The sequence below is a fragment of the Pyrus communis genome, chromosome 3 (assembly GCF_963583255.1).
Source record: "Pyrus communis chromosome 3, drPyrComm1.1, whole genome shotgun sequence".
Taxonomy (NCBI): domain Eukaryota; kingdom Viridiplantae; phylum Streptophyta; class Magnoliopsida; order Rosales; family Rosaceae; genus Pyrus; species Pyrus communis.
In genome coordinates this window covers 23,305,627-23,320,464 of record NC_084805.1, presented here as the reverse complement: position 1 = coordinate 23,320,464, position 14,838 = coordinate 23,305,627, and the positions used below count along the sequence as shown (strand labels likewise).

At 34.3% G+C, this 14,838-nt stretch overlaps 1 protein-coding gene across 2 annotated transcripts; it reads left to right on the top strand.

Moving 5' to 3' along the window:
* Positions 1-4,394: 4,394 nt before the first annotated feature.
* On the top strand, positions 4,395-13,286 carry LOC137729794 (DNA replication licensing factor MCM6-like). Of its 2 annotated transcripts, XM_068468816.1 has the most exons (18): positions 4,395-4,730; positions 8,700-8,822; positions 8,918-9,080; positions 9,196-9,389; positions 9,495-9,690; positions 9,791-9,868; positions 10,094-10,323; positions 10,408-10,522; positions 10,752-10,826; positions 10,910-11,050; positions 11,216-11,419; positions 11,498-11,659; positions 11,737-11,792; positions 11,932-11,972; positions 12,119-12,244; positions 12,547-12,677; positions 12,791-12,990; positions 13,172-13,286. In XM_068468816.1, exons 1-17 carry the CDS (start codon positions 4,501-4,503, stop codon positions 12,941-12,943), a joined length of 2,418 nt encoding a protein of 805 aa, XP_068324917.1. In that variant the 5' UTR covers positions 4,395-4,500; the 3' UTR covers positions 12,944-12,990; positions 13,172-13,286. The 2 variants fall into 2 exon arrangements, with proteins under 2 accessions (XP_068324917.1, XP_068324916.1); XM_068468815.1 differs by lacking the exon at positions 13,172-13,286 and having other exon boundaries at positions 12,791-13,164.
* The last annotated feature ends 1,552 nt before the right edge of the window (positions 13,287-14,838 follow it).

The window sequence follows — 14,838 nt, the reverse complement described above, 5'->3', positions numbered from 1 at the left end:
GTCTTGTCGTACAGACCACTTTAGGTGGTTCTGACTCGTGTGCAGGTATAGTTAGTGAGTTGGGGATTTGAGCTCTAGATTCAGCCGTACAGGTCACGTTAGGTGACTCCGGTTGACATGTTATTTGCATTGATTGACATTACCTGGGTTACTTACATTTTATGTGTAGGCATTCGACATGGCATATTTCTGAGCATGTTTTTGATATATGTGTATATTCTATTTTTTGGGAAACTATACAGGTTTTACGGCGAGAGGTTAGAACTTTTGATAATGAAATGATTTTGAAAAGCTTTGTTTTTGCCCATTAACACTTTCTGTTTTGCGCCCCTCCAGGTTCTAGTTAGTTTGCTCTTTTGGTGGCTTACGAGGAATCCATGACATATCTAACAGATTATCACCAGTGTAGGACCACCTCTGGGTGTGTTTAGTTAGTGTTTGTTCCTCTGGACTGCACTAGGTTCTCTGTGCTTTGAATATTGTTTTTCACACTTATGTTTGCACATGTATATTAACTACTATGTGTGTAGTTTGGTTTTTATTTATTCGTACTTTTATTAATATTCTTAGCTTCTGCACTGTGCACATGGTTACGTCACCCTCACGTGACGGCCAACACGCCCTGATTTCAGTCGGGGTGTGTCAAAGGAAGTCGAAAGTTCTATATTGAAAATATAATTCAAAGTATCAAAATTCTTCCAAAATAATAACCAAAATATACTAAGAATAAGGTTAAAATATATAATATAAAATCTACTCATCAATATCCTAATGGTGGCCAATCATCAAGACAATTAGATAGTTTCAACACGGTGATTAATAATTCAAAACTTGTATGCATAATATCATAAGTAAATTGAAAAGAAACCACATATTCTTATTAAGGCTCGTAGCCTCGCCCTAGCAAACGAAACTAGTTACTAACAATCATAAAACAAAATATTATTAAAAACATGGAAATAAAACACCTTGAAAAATAAACTTCAAAGCTCTCTAAAGTGTGCATGCATTTCCTCCCTTGTTCCTAATGACTAAAAAGCCTTATTTATACTACTTTAAAATAAAATCCTTACTAGAAAAGATCTTCAACACAATAGAATAAGATAACTATGAAATAAAAGGTTTCTTATTTAAACTAAAATTTGGACTGCAGAGAAAATCAGACTTTTGACTGACCAAATAAACTTCGATTTGGTCCTAAAATGTCTCATTTTAAAACTGAAAGATGTTCCCTACAAATTCTCAGAAGAAATCTTCCTCAAAATATGTCAGCTTGACCTTCAAAATACCCAAAACGTCCAAAAACGTCAATTTGGTAAAACTGCACGTTGGGCCTTTATTTCATCGCCATGATCAAACGGTCTGGTAGAAAAATTTGGAATTTTGATACAATCATCTTGAAAAACACACGAACATCCTCCAATTGGAATCACTCCAAAATTCATCCGTTTGATCACTTTTTGCTTCAGAGAAAATTGAATGTCCTACATTAAAAATATATAGCCAATATCAGTAGTTAACTGGGGATTTTTGTGGGACTACGATTGAATGTATAATTTGAATTGGATGCTTTGGCCAAAAAGGTCATGGACAATGCACTCCGTCATGTGATGAACTGTGTGCAGCAATATAAGTTATCGTGTAAGATTTTCTTCCTTCTAAATTTTTTATTCTTCAGTTTCTTCTTTTTTCATTTGTTTATTTTTTATTTTTATAAATATGTCAATACAAGATGTTAACGTAATTTAATTGTGACTAGTCAAAATAAAAGGAGTGGAGCATGGATGAAGCTAGAGATTTGTACGGAATGACATATTACAATATCCCTCGACGAGTTTTCGTGTTTTGAAACCCTTGCATGAAATCTTTATTACCAGTATCATCAAATATCATTTTCTCTAAAAATAACCATGTTATCATTCATAAATTGATTTTCCATTTCGATTTCTCAATCGATTATTCATAAATTTTATGGTCGAAAATGTTCTTTCAACATTGGCAATAACAACTAGAAAAGTTAATGCTAATGCCACAAACAAGTAAACTGGTGATACAACTTGCTAATGTCATAAGTATGTAAATTTTTTCACCAAAAAAACATGAGTGGGGACGGATGCCCCTACTGGGCCCCAGATGGCTCCATCCTTGAACCAGAGGGAAAAGAAATTTAAAAGGAAAAGAATTTTACACCATACGTTATGGTAGATCTAGATTACATAAAAGTTTAGAACTTAACAGTAAATGTTTCATCAAGGAGCTTAAAAATAAATTAATATAATTAAATTAGCTAGCAATGACTGATAAGCTTTTGCCAAATTCAGAGTTCAGAAGTAGGTCGTAGCCATATTGATAAGGTTCATAATATAACCTCTACGTATATCAATATGGTATGCAGACCTATAATTGCATATTTTGATTGAGAAATGTGAAGGAAACTATTTTAAAGTGGGATTTTTTATGAATTCTCTATCATTTCATGTTTTTGACACAATGTTTTATAATGTTAGCACGAGAATTGACGTTAAATTGTGAGACGGCAAAAAATCCATGATAAAGGGTCATTAAAAATTCATTTTCTTGTACATTCATTCATATTTGGTGACTAATTCAAAATTCCAATTGCAGGCAAGTCATCCTTTGGTGCATGCTTGGATTGGAAGTAAACTCATCCTCCATTCTTATATTAACCTTTTTTTTCTAGTTTAATTACATTTACATGAGAATAGCATTAGCAACACGTACCAATTCGAAGGATGTTCGCTCAGGACGCGTGTGCGACTGAGAGTCGTTAATTAGCATGATAAATAAAATTTCAGGTACAAAATGACATATACGCTATTTTAATGAGTTTGATCAATCAATTAACATAACTCATATATAGGCATAAATCTTTCTATGAGTATTTTTGGCCCCTGAAAGTGATGGATAATCATGGCTTGCCACAAATTGTCTCCCTTTTTAAAAGAAAAAAAAAAACTCACATATAAATAATTTTGATGTTGTAAGTGGTGGATTATTCTTATGGTTATGGTCTTCTCTTCAACCCACTACGTTTTAGATTCAAAATCTTTCTCCATTCTTTAGTGTAGTTTGGATTTTTTTTTTTTTTTTGGTTTTCATCACAAATGGTCCATGAAATTGGCCATCACCATCAAGATGATCCCTGAAATTGAAAATCAATCAATGTAGTCCCTGAAAATAGGTGTTGCAAATAAAGGTGGTCCTTCCGTCACAATTCTATTTAAAAAATCTTTTAAGTGCTGATGTGGCATATAAATGGGTTCTATAAGTCAATTTTTTCTCACAAATAGTCATTGAAATTGACCCACGACATCAAAATGGTTCATGAAAATGACATGCGACATCAAAATGGTCTATGAAATTGAAAATTGATCAATGTAGTCCCGCAAGTAAGTGTTTCATATCAATGTAGTTATTCCGTCACAATTCTGTCAAAAAATTTGTTATGTGCTGATGTGACACATAAATGGGTCACACAAGTCTGATTAATTTAAAAAAAAAAATTACAAATAGGCTGAATAATTTAATAGTTAATAAAAAAATTGTCAACCCAAAAACCTAGTCTTGCAATTACCTCCGATCCCTCCACATTTCTATACCTCATTTGCTCTCTATTCTCTAAAAAATAATTTCAATATACACATCTTTACACACTTCAACACTATTCATTGAATTGAACTTAGATCGAGATTACCTTTGGTGACGGCTTGGCCCATTGACAACGACCTTTAAGAATTTATGGAAGAGATCTCTCTTCAGAGTAGGCCCTACTATAAGAAGAAAAAAAAAATTTCATTGTGCAAAAAGGTATTTAGACAACTTTTTTAATTAATTATTAAATTCACATCAACACATAACAAATTTCTTTTATAGAATTGTGGCAAAATGATCATATTTATTTGCGACACCTATTTTCAAGAACTATATTGATTGATTTTCAATTTTAAGAACCATATTGATGGTATTGGTCAATTTCAGGGACCATTTGTGATAAAAACTTGTAAATCTTGTGGGTCCATTTATATGTCACATCAGCATTTAACGGAATTTTTAATAGAATTGTGATAAAAGGATCACATTGATTTGCCATACCTATTTTCAAAAAGTACATTGATTGATTTTTAATTTCAAAAGCCATCTTGATGATAATTGTCAATTTCAGAGACTATTTATTATAAAAACCATTATATATATATATATATATATTTGGATGCACTAAATAAGGATGAGGCTTCAAATGCTAGGTAATTTAAATTTGCATTGGACTAGTGGTAAATGGTGATGGAGGCCCATTTTAAACAGTTGGCCCAAGTTGTTAGGTGCTTTTTGGCGGGAAGGCGTTGTGGTGGCAGACTGGCAGGTCTTATTTTGGCGCCAGAAACCAGAAAGCGGCACGGAGTGAGAAGGGAACTGTAGAGAAAGAGGAGAGAGAGAACTCAGAAGTGAGAGAAGTGACTGAGAGACTGCGAGGAAGCAAAAATGGAGGCCGACGGAGGATACTTGGTGGATGAGAAGGCGGTGAGGGTAGAGTCCATCTTCGTGGACTTCCTCAAGAACTTCAGGATCGCCGGCGGAGGAGGAGAGGCGTATTACGAGGCGGAGATCGAAGCCATGGCCGCCAACGAATCCAGCACCATGTTCATTGACTTCTCCCACGTTATGGTCTTCAACAATCTCCTCCAGAAAGCCATTTCCGACGAGTTTCTCAGGTCCATTTTCTGAAAACCCTAAAACCCCCAACTTGATTGATTTGTGCGTTCACTCAAAATCGATTGAATTTTTTTTTTTGATTGATTAGTAGACCTGGCAAACGGGTCGTGTCTGTCGTGTTCGTGTCGTTTTCGTGTAACACCTGTTATCTTAACGGGTCGTGTCGTGTCACACCCGTTATCTTAACGGGTCCTTAACAGGTCGTGTCACTTTACCCAACGGGTAAAGTGACCCGACCCGTTATGACCCGTTAAGAAAAAAATATTTTTTTTTTTAAATTTGCACATACCACACATTGCGACATAAATATTACTTGAAAACATTAAAACATTTCTCGTTCAAGTACTATATCTACACTCGAAAATGAAAGCCTAATAAAAAAAATAATACATACACTACTAATCTATTACAAATATTAAATGTGCAAGGATAAAGAGTTTTTGTTTTTAAGATTGACTAACACTTAGAGTTTATTTATACTTTTATTAAGTATAACATAAGATTTTGTGGTATCCACTTGTGTAAATATTTTAAATTGAAGATCGAATTTATTCATTGTATTCATATAGGGTCAAGGAGTGTAGTTATAAAAAATCATCAAAATCGGAGTTAAAATAACCGTTAAATCGTGATTTTTCGTTTATAACCGTTGAAAAGCTTTGTCCCGTTACTTGATCTCTGAATGTTTTTTTTTTGTGATTTTTTGCTGATGTGATCTCCAAGCATATACAAACAATTTTGACGTTTGGATCGTTGAAATTAGTTTTGGAGAATTCGTAAAACGATAGATTGACTAACACTTAGAGTTTATTTATACTTTTATTAAGTATAACATAAGATTTTGTGGTATCCACTTATGTAAATATTTTAAATTGAAGATCGAATTCATTCATTGTATTCATATAGGGTCAAGGAGTGTAGTTATAAAAAATCATCAAAATCGGAGTTAAAATAACCGTTAAATCGTGATTTTTCATTTATAACCGTTGAAAAGCTTTGTCCCGTTACTTGATCTCTGAATGTTTTTTTTTTGTGATTTTTTGCTGATGTGATCTCCAAGCATATACAAACAATTTTGACGGTTTGGATCGTTGAAATTAGTTTTGGAGAATTCGTAAAACGATAGATTGACTAACGCTTAGAGTTTATTTATACTTTTATTAAGTATAACATAAGATTTTGTGGTATCCACTTGTGTAAATATTTTAAATTGAAGATCGAATTCATTCATTGTATTCATATAGGGTCAAGGAGTGTAGTTATAAAAAATCATCAAAATCGGAGTTAAAATAACCGTTAAATCGTGATTTTTCGTTTATAACCGTTGAAAAGCTTTGTCCCGTTACTTGATCTCTGAATGTTTTTTTTTTGTGATTTTTTGCTGATGTGATCTCCAAGCATATACAAACAATTTTGACGGTTTGGATCGTTGAAATTAGTTTTGGAGAATTCGTAAAACGATAGATTGACTAACGCTTAGAGTTTATTTATACTTTTATTAAGTATAACATAAGATTTTGTGGTATCCACTTGTGTAAATATTTTAAATTGAAGATCGAATTCATTCATTGTATTCATATAGGGTCAAGGAGTGTAGTTATAAAAAATCATCAAAATCGGAGTTAAAATAACCGTTAAATCGTGATTTTTCGTTTATAACCGTTGAAAAGCTTTGTCCCGTTACTTGATCTCTGAATGTTTTTTTTTTGTGATTTTTTGCTGATGTGATCTCCAAGCATATACAAACAATTTTGACGGTTTGGATCGTTGAAATTAGTTTTGAAGAATTCGTAAAACGATAGATTGACTAACGCTTAGAGTTTATTTATACTTTTATTAAGTATAACATAAGATTTTGTGGTATCCACTTGTGTAAATATTTTAAATTGAAGATCGAATTCATTCATTGTATTCATATAGAGTCAAGGAGTGTAGTTATAAAAAATCATCAAAATCGGAGTTAAAATAACCGTTAAATCGTGATTTTTCGTTTATAACCGTTGAAAAGCTTTGTCCCGTTACTTGATCTCTGAATGTTTTTTTTTTGTGATTTTTTGCTGATGTGATCTCCAAGCATATACAAACAATTTTGACGGTTTGGATCGTTGAAATTAGTTTTGGAGAATTCGTAAAACGATAGATTGACTAACGCTTAGAGTTTATTTATACTTTTATTAAGTATAACATAAGATTTTGTGGTATCCACTTGTGTAAATATTTTAAATTGAAGATCGAATTCATTCATTGTATTCATATAGGGTCAAGGAGTGTAGTTATAAAAAATCATCAAAATCGGAGTTAAAATAACCGTTAAATCGTGATTTTTCATTTATAACCGTTGAAAAGCTTTGTCCCGTTACTTGATCTCTGAATGTTTTTTTTTTGTGATTTTTTGCTGATGTGATCTCCAAGCATATACAAGCAATTTTGACGGTTTGGATCGTTGAAATTAGTTTTGGAGAATTCGTAAAACGATAGATTGACTAACACTTAGAGTTTATTTATACTTTTATTAAGTATAACATAAGATTTTGTGGTATCCACTTGTGTAAATATTTTAAATTGAAGATCGAATTTATTCATTGTATTCATATAGGGTCAAGGAGTGTAGTTATAAAAAATCATCAAAATCGGAGTTAAAATAACCGTTAAATCGTGATTTTTCATTTATAACCGTTGAAAAGCTTTGTCCCGTTACTTGATCTCTGAATGTTTTATTTTTGTGATTTTTTGCTGATGTGATCTCCAAGCATATACAAACAATTTTGACGGTTTGGATCGTTGAAATTAGTTTTGGAGAATTCGTAAAACGATAGATTGACTAACACTTAGAGTTTATTTATACTTTTATTAAGTATAACATAAGATTTTGTGGTATCCACTTGTGTAAATATTTTAAATTGAAGATCGAATTCATTCATTGTATTCATATAGGGTCAAGGAGTGTAGTTATAAAAAATCATCAAAATCGGAGTTAAAATAACCGTTAAATCGTGATTTTTCATTTATAACCGTTGAAAAGCTTTGTCCCGTTACTTGATCTCTGAATGTTTTATTTTTGTGATTTTTTGCTGATGTGATCTCCAAGCATATACAAACAATTTTGACGGTTTGGATCGTTGAAATTAGTTTTGGAGAATTCGTAAAACGATAGATTGACTAACACTTAGAGTTTATTTATACTTAGATTCACCACTTCTATTAATTTTCATTTTTCCCTCTCTTTTTTGTTTCCTTTTCAACTTTTTCTTATCATTTTCACTTTTCCCTCCAACATCTTTCCCTAATTGAATTCCCTCACTTTTTTGTTTTATTTTCAACTTTTCTTAACATTTTCATTTTCCCTCCATTTTTTTTTTCAAAAAGGGCGGCAAGTTGGCAAATGGCAATGGCAAGAAATTGATTATTGAAATTTGAGAATGTAAACAAATCACATATGAGTCCTGACGCATCAAATTTCAATGGATGCAAAATCATGCAAATATGCAATGCATGATCATGCATATTAAATTATTAATTAATAATTATTATAGTTTTTATAAAATTTAATATATATATATATATATATATATATAATTAGTATAGATAGACTTAATATTTTGGGGGTATAATTATTATAGTATATATAATTATTATAATTATTATAAATTTTATAGTTAATTTAATATATATATATATATATATATATATTTATTATAATTTTTAGGGGTATAAAATTGTAAAATTAATGTATATAATTATTACAGTATTTTTTGAGGGTTATAAAATTATAAAAATAATATTCTGCTTATCGTGTATCGTGTTTACCCACGTGTATACCCGACCCAACCCGTTATCTTAACAGGTGCTTATCGGGTTACCCGATAAGACCCGATTCGTTATCGTGTCGACCCAAACACCTGTTAATTTCGTGTCGTGTCGTGTCGGGTTATCGGGTCGTGTCAGAAATTGCCAGGTCTATTGATTAGGTTTGAACCCTATTTGAAGAACGCTTGCAAGACATTCGTGACGCAGCTCCGCCCCAACTTCATCTCCGACGATACGAACAAGGACATCAATGTCGCCTTCTTCAACCTTCCCGTCTCCAAGAGGTGTGCTTTTTATTGATTTCTTTACTTAATATTACAGAATTTGATTGAGCTTCCAAATGGGACATGGAAAATAATGGAACTTTTTTTCATTCTAGGTTGAGGGAATTGACCACAGCAGAAATTGGGAAATTGGTATCGGTGAAAGGTGTGGTGACTCGGACCAGTGAGGTTCGACCAGAGCTTCTCCACGGGACATTCAAGTGCTTGGAGTGCGGAGGCGTCATCAAGAATGTCGAACAACAATTCAAGTACACCGAGGTCAGCCAGCTTACATTTAATGGCACAATTGTTTTTTTTATTCCAATAGTTTAATGTTTGTTTTGAGCATTCTGGTGGGTGATTCTGATTTTTTGTTTTAATTGTGGGTTCAAAGCCAACAATCTGTGTCAATGCCACCTGCTCTAATAGAGCAAGGTGGGCGTTGCTTCGGCAAGAGAGCAAATTTGCAGACTGGCAGAGGGTACGAATGCAGGAGACGTCCAAAGAGATACCTGCGGGCTCCCTTCCTAGATCACTGGATGTTATTATCCGCCACGAGATTGTTGAGAAGGCCAGGGCTGGTGACACGTAAGCAAAGTCACCCCCTTTGCTTGATTCCAACTAGTGTTTTTTTTCAGCATACTAGTAGCATGTATCTAAGCTCCATGTCTATTTCATTTTGTGCACTCATAGGGTCATTTTCACGGGCACAGTGGTTGTCATACCAGACATAATGGCATTGGCCTCCCCTGGAGACAGAGCAGAGTGTTCTCGACAAGCATCCCAGCGCAATGGTTCTATGGCTGGACATGAAGGAGTGAGGGGTCTAAAAGCATTGGGAGTGAGAGACCTCTCCTATCGCCTTGCCTTTATTGCCAACTCAGTTCAGGTTTTCCATTGAGTAGATTTGATTAGTATTTCTGGTTATGTGATTGGTTTTTTTCTATGATCCTTGCCTTACAATTGCATTTTTGGTTCTTTTCCTCCAGATTTCTGATGGTAGACAGGATACTGATATCCGGAATAGAAAGAAGGATGCTGACGACGATGACAACCAGCAGTTCACTGTTAGTTCCTGATACAACCTTCTGTGCTTTTTTCCCATCTGCTAGTCTCTAGTTGTTGTTGTTCAATGTCATTTCGGATTTCACTTTTGATCCTTCAATTGTTTTCTTCTCATCTGGCTATTGTTCGAAACTAAGACTTCACTATGTTTTGGAACTCTGCATGGATATTTAGTATTTTTGGGCAACAATTTTCTGACCCACTTTTATTGTTCATTAATTTGGCAGGAAGAAGAGAAAGACGAAGTTCAAAGAATGAGGAATACCCCTGATTTCTTCAATAAGCTTGTTGATAGCATTGCCCCAACTGTATTTGGCCATCAAGATATCAAGCGTGCAATTCTGCTTATGCTCCTGGGTGGTGTCCACAAGTTTACTCATGAAGGCATCAACTTGAGAGGAGACATCAATGTTTGTATAGTGGGGGACCCCAGTTGTGCAAAATCTCAGTTCCTCAAGTATGTCCCTTCTACTGCTTATCATTTCAGTTCCCCTAGTTTATAGACACATCCACATTTTTTATGTTGTTCTATCAACTGTAGGTATACGGCAGGAATAGTTCCAAGATCCGTTTACACTTCTGGGAAATCCTCCTCTGCTGCTGGTTTAACTGCAACTGTTGCCAAAGAACCAGAAACAGGAGAATTTTGTATTGAGGTAGCATCTAAATTTATGGATGCTTATTAACCATTTTGCACATATTTATTTGTTTCTATGGAATTATAGCTCACTTAATAGATTTTCAGTGCTGCATTTTCAGGTTGATTTTGTCATATTTTTTGTGAATTGTGAGGGAGTACATACCTCGGCATCCTATTTCTTTTGGCAATCTCTTTACCAATCTGTTTCCAGAAATGCTGATTTGTCACCTGTGATTTCATTTCAGGCAGGCGCATTAATGCTTGCTGACAATGGTATTTGTTGCATTGATGAATTTGACAAAATGGACATTAGGGATCAGGTAACTGTTTTATTTTTTGGTACAATTCGATGGCGTGAGCTAGATGCATAAACTATCATTAACTGGTATGTAATGGACTTTAGGTTGCGATTCATGAGGCCATGGAACAACAGACAATAAGCATTACAAAAGCAGGAATACAGGCAACACTGAATGCTCGAACATCAATTCTTGCTGCTGCTAACCCCACAGGCGGACGTTATGATAAATCTAAACCACTCAAGGTATATATATGCTTGAAACTTAAATTTTAAGAACTGTTTTAATAAGTGCGGTGTTGTTCCCCTGGGTGACGTTCCGTAGGGGAAAACTATTTTGAAATGGAAATGTTTTATAGATTTTCTGTATGGAGGCTATGGACTTATCACCTTTTTGTTTGTGTTTTCCAGTATAATGTGGCTCTTCCTCCTCCTATCCTCTCAAGGTTTGATCTGGTATATGTTATGATTGATGACCCAGATGATCAAACTGATTACCACATTGCCCACCACATTGTAAGAGTACATCAAAAGCGTGAAGAGGCACTCACTCCTGAATTCACTACTGCACAGCTGAAACGTTATATTGCATTTGCTAAAACTCTGAAACCTAAGGTATTCTCTCTGCACTTCCAAAACCATAACCTCACCCCCTCTCTATCTGTATCTGACAGAGCAGAATAAATCACGCAGTTAAACTCCGATGCTAGAAAGCTGTTGGTGGAATCTTATGTTGCTCTCAGAAGAGGTGATACTGCTCCTGGTAGTAGAGTTGCTTATCGCATGACAGTTAGGCAACTAGAGGCATTGATTAGACTGTCCGAAGCCATTGCTCGAAGTCATTTAGACCTTCAGGTGCCTAATATTGTGGCATTGTTTATCGGGGTTTAAGATAAGATACATGTTTTTTAACTCTTAACAAATTCTTGCAGGTAAAACCGGCCCATGTCCGTTTAGCAGTGAGATTGCTGAAAACATCAGTGATCAGGTATGAAATCTATGAGACTATGTTGAATATCCTCCTCTCGTATCATCTCTCTCTCTCTCTCACACACACACACACACACACACACTCTCCAAATTCTGAGGCTTTGTGTCAATAACGTGCGTTTTCTTTTGTCATTCAGTGTGGAGTCTAGTGAGATTGATCTGTCCGATTTTGATCAAGGTGATGATCAAATGCCAAAGCTGAGCCAGCCTCTGAGGATGCTGGCATTATTATAGGACCCTTTTTTTTTTTTAATTTTTTTTTTTTTTTAATTATGTGCTTTCTTCAAACTTTATCTTAACATGATCACTTTATGTGGGTAATAGGTGTAGCAAATGATGATGGTGCAGCTGACCAAGGAAAGATTAAAGTAAGTGATGAATACTTTCAGAGGATTGCCCAGGCCCTTGTCATGCGTCTTAGACAGCATGAAGAAGATGTTAGGCAAAGCGGTAAGCCATCTACCCTGCTTATTTTTTTTGCTTGTTAACGTGTAGATAATGATGAAATGTTAGATCAGTTTTCCTTTGGAATGTTGGTTCCAATTCTGTATAAATCACTAAATAGTAAAGATAGATGTTTATGCATTGTGATAGTCCCGTCAAGCAATCCAACTGTAGAATCTTAGCTAAATCTCTAGATTTGAAACCACTTCTTCCAAATGGACTCTAACCGTTATTTGTAATTATTACCATGTAATTTGTATTCATTTTCTAGAAAGTTCTTAAAATAATTAACGGGTTCCTTGTTTCAGGGACAGGGCTGGCTGGAATGAGGCAGAGGGATTTGATTGAATGGTATGTGAGACAGCAGGACGAGAAAAATGCTTACAGTTCCAAGGAGGAGGCGGAGCGTGAAGTCACCATAATCAGTGCCATAATAGAGGTAAGAGTACCGTTACCTTGCACCCGCAATGTTAGTGTAAAAGTTGCTATATTATCTGGACATAATAGCAGTTATCTTTTACTAAAAGAGAAAAATAAACACGTGAAATGCAGTGGTTGATAACAAGAGAAGGACATCTGATAGTACTAGATGACGGTAGTCAAGCAGCAGAAGGCGAGGGTGAAGGCGAAGGTGTAGGGCAACCGTCAAAAAAATCTAGAAAAGAAAGAATATTGACTGTGAATCCCAACTATGTTATAGATTGATCTGGTGATACTATTTAAGTAGGAAACCATCAAACCATCACTTGTTGGTAAGTTCACAATCCCCCGATTATAACCTGTTGCACAGTTTTGAGCTTAGTTTGGCTTTGCCGTGTTGCGGCAAAATTTGTTACAGAAAGAGAGATCGGTAATTTATTAGAGCTGAAATGTTCGTAATGTAGTTTAACGCGATTTACAAATGAAATGAACTACGGATTATGGTCTTTGCAGATGAAGACTGATTAACAGTTTCATGTTTTCTTTAATAAATGAATTAGAGGCTTTCTTTTGAGGTGAAATTCTACCGTGCCGGCTGTTGGATAAGGCAACACACCCGTAACGTGAGACCCTCGGTGGGTCCCACCCGTTTATGAGTGCTGTTGTATGCAAGGAAGAATTTCTCCTCTTTCGGGAAGACACTTAAGTTGGAAATACCTCAGGGTTGGATAAGGCAAATATTAATTAGTGAAGGTTCTTAATGTTAAAAGCTAATCACCTTCTTTGTCAGAGTGACATAGAGTTGATGGTATAATGTTATGTCATTTTCAATAGAGTTTTGCACTCAAACGTTACCCTCCGCTTCATCCTTTGTCTTCTTGAATATTTTTGCTTCTCATGTTTAAGCTTGCCCAAGCCATTGACGAAGACTACTTAAACTTTTCCTTTCAATCGAAATGACAAAAAAATTCAATAGATAAACTTTGGGATTACAACAACGACGTCTACAAGACAAAAAATATCACACTTTGTAGAGTAACAAAACAGCAGACATAAAATTGCAAAATACAAAGTTATAGCAGATAAAAATAACACAGACAACTATGTCGCTCATAAACATAACTTCATCCAATTCAAATTAGTGAACACTCGTTTTATTATTTATTTTTACAGTGAATTGGTCCAAATTCTCATTTGGAGACAGAATAGTTGAGGTTGTAATTTTTTTCTTTTTTTCGGACAAAACATTATTTTAATTCAAGTATGACAAATTTAATTCACTAATTATCCTTTTTATATAAATATTTTAATATGGCCTCAGTCGTGGTCTTTGAGGCTTTTTCTTGAAGGAGAATAAAATTCTATAACTCCACCAACTTCATAAGATACCTCATAAACAATAACACTACAACTTATGATACTCAAAATATTTAGATTGCTTTGGTTTGTTTTAATTCTCATAAATTTATAATTAGCTGACTACTGTTAATTGGCTTATTCATTTATTTTTCAAGTCCAATCTAATTAAAAATTGTTACAAGACTCAAAAAACAAACATGGGTTTAGCCAAGTCGTGCAACATGCTTCTCCTTTTAAAGAATTGCTTTTTTTCTTAATAGTAGTCAAGCGATAGTGAAAGAGAGTTGAACTCGGAACGTCAGATGCAATGATCAATCTGATTAACCAAATGTACTACAAATTCTTCAGATTAAACTTCAAGATGCTGGAGAATTTTCCAACAGTCAGATTAAACTTCAATATTAATTGAGGAAAATGGGTGGCTGACAGATTAGCAAAGATGGATGTTTCACAGATAAATAAATATTTTTTCTCTGAAAAATATATAATATCAAAATTGTAATACAAACTCAGGTGGCAAATTAGTCCAACTACTATACATGATACACAGAATCTCTTTTTGGTAAAACCAAAAATGCTGTTTCAGATAGAGTTCAACTTGAATATCAATTTTTACCTGTCGTACAAACAATAAATTACGGTTTGACATATGTGTGAAAACTCTTTCTTTGATTTGTCGAGTTATGTTTGCATAGGTTCTGATTGTAATTTGCAAATGAGTAAGACGAATTAGTTGGTCTTCAAACAAAAATACAATTATTCTTACAGCAAAAGCCAGAACGTTGTCATCAATTCAAAATTAACGTATATGATGTCTCGTA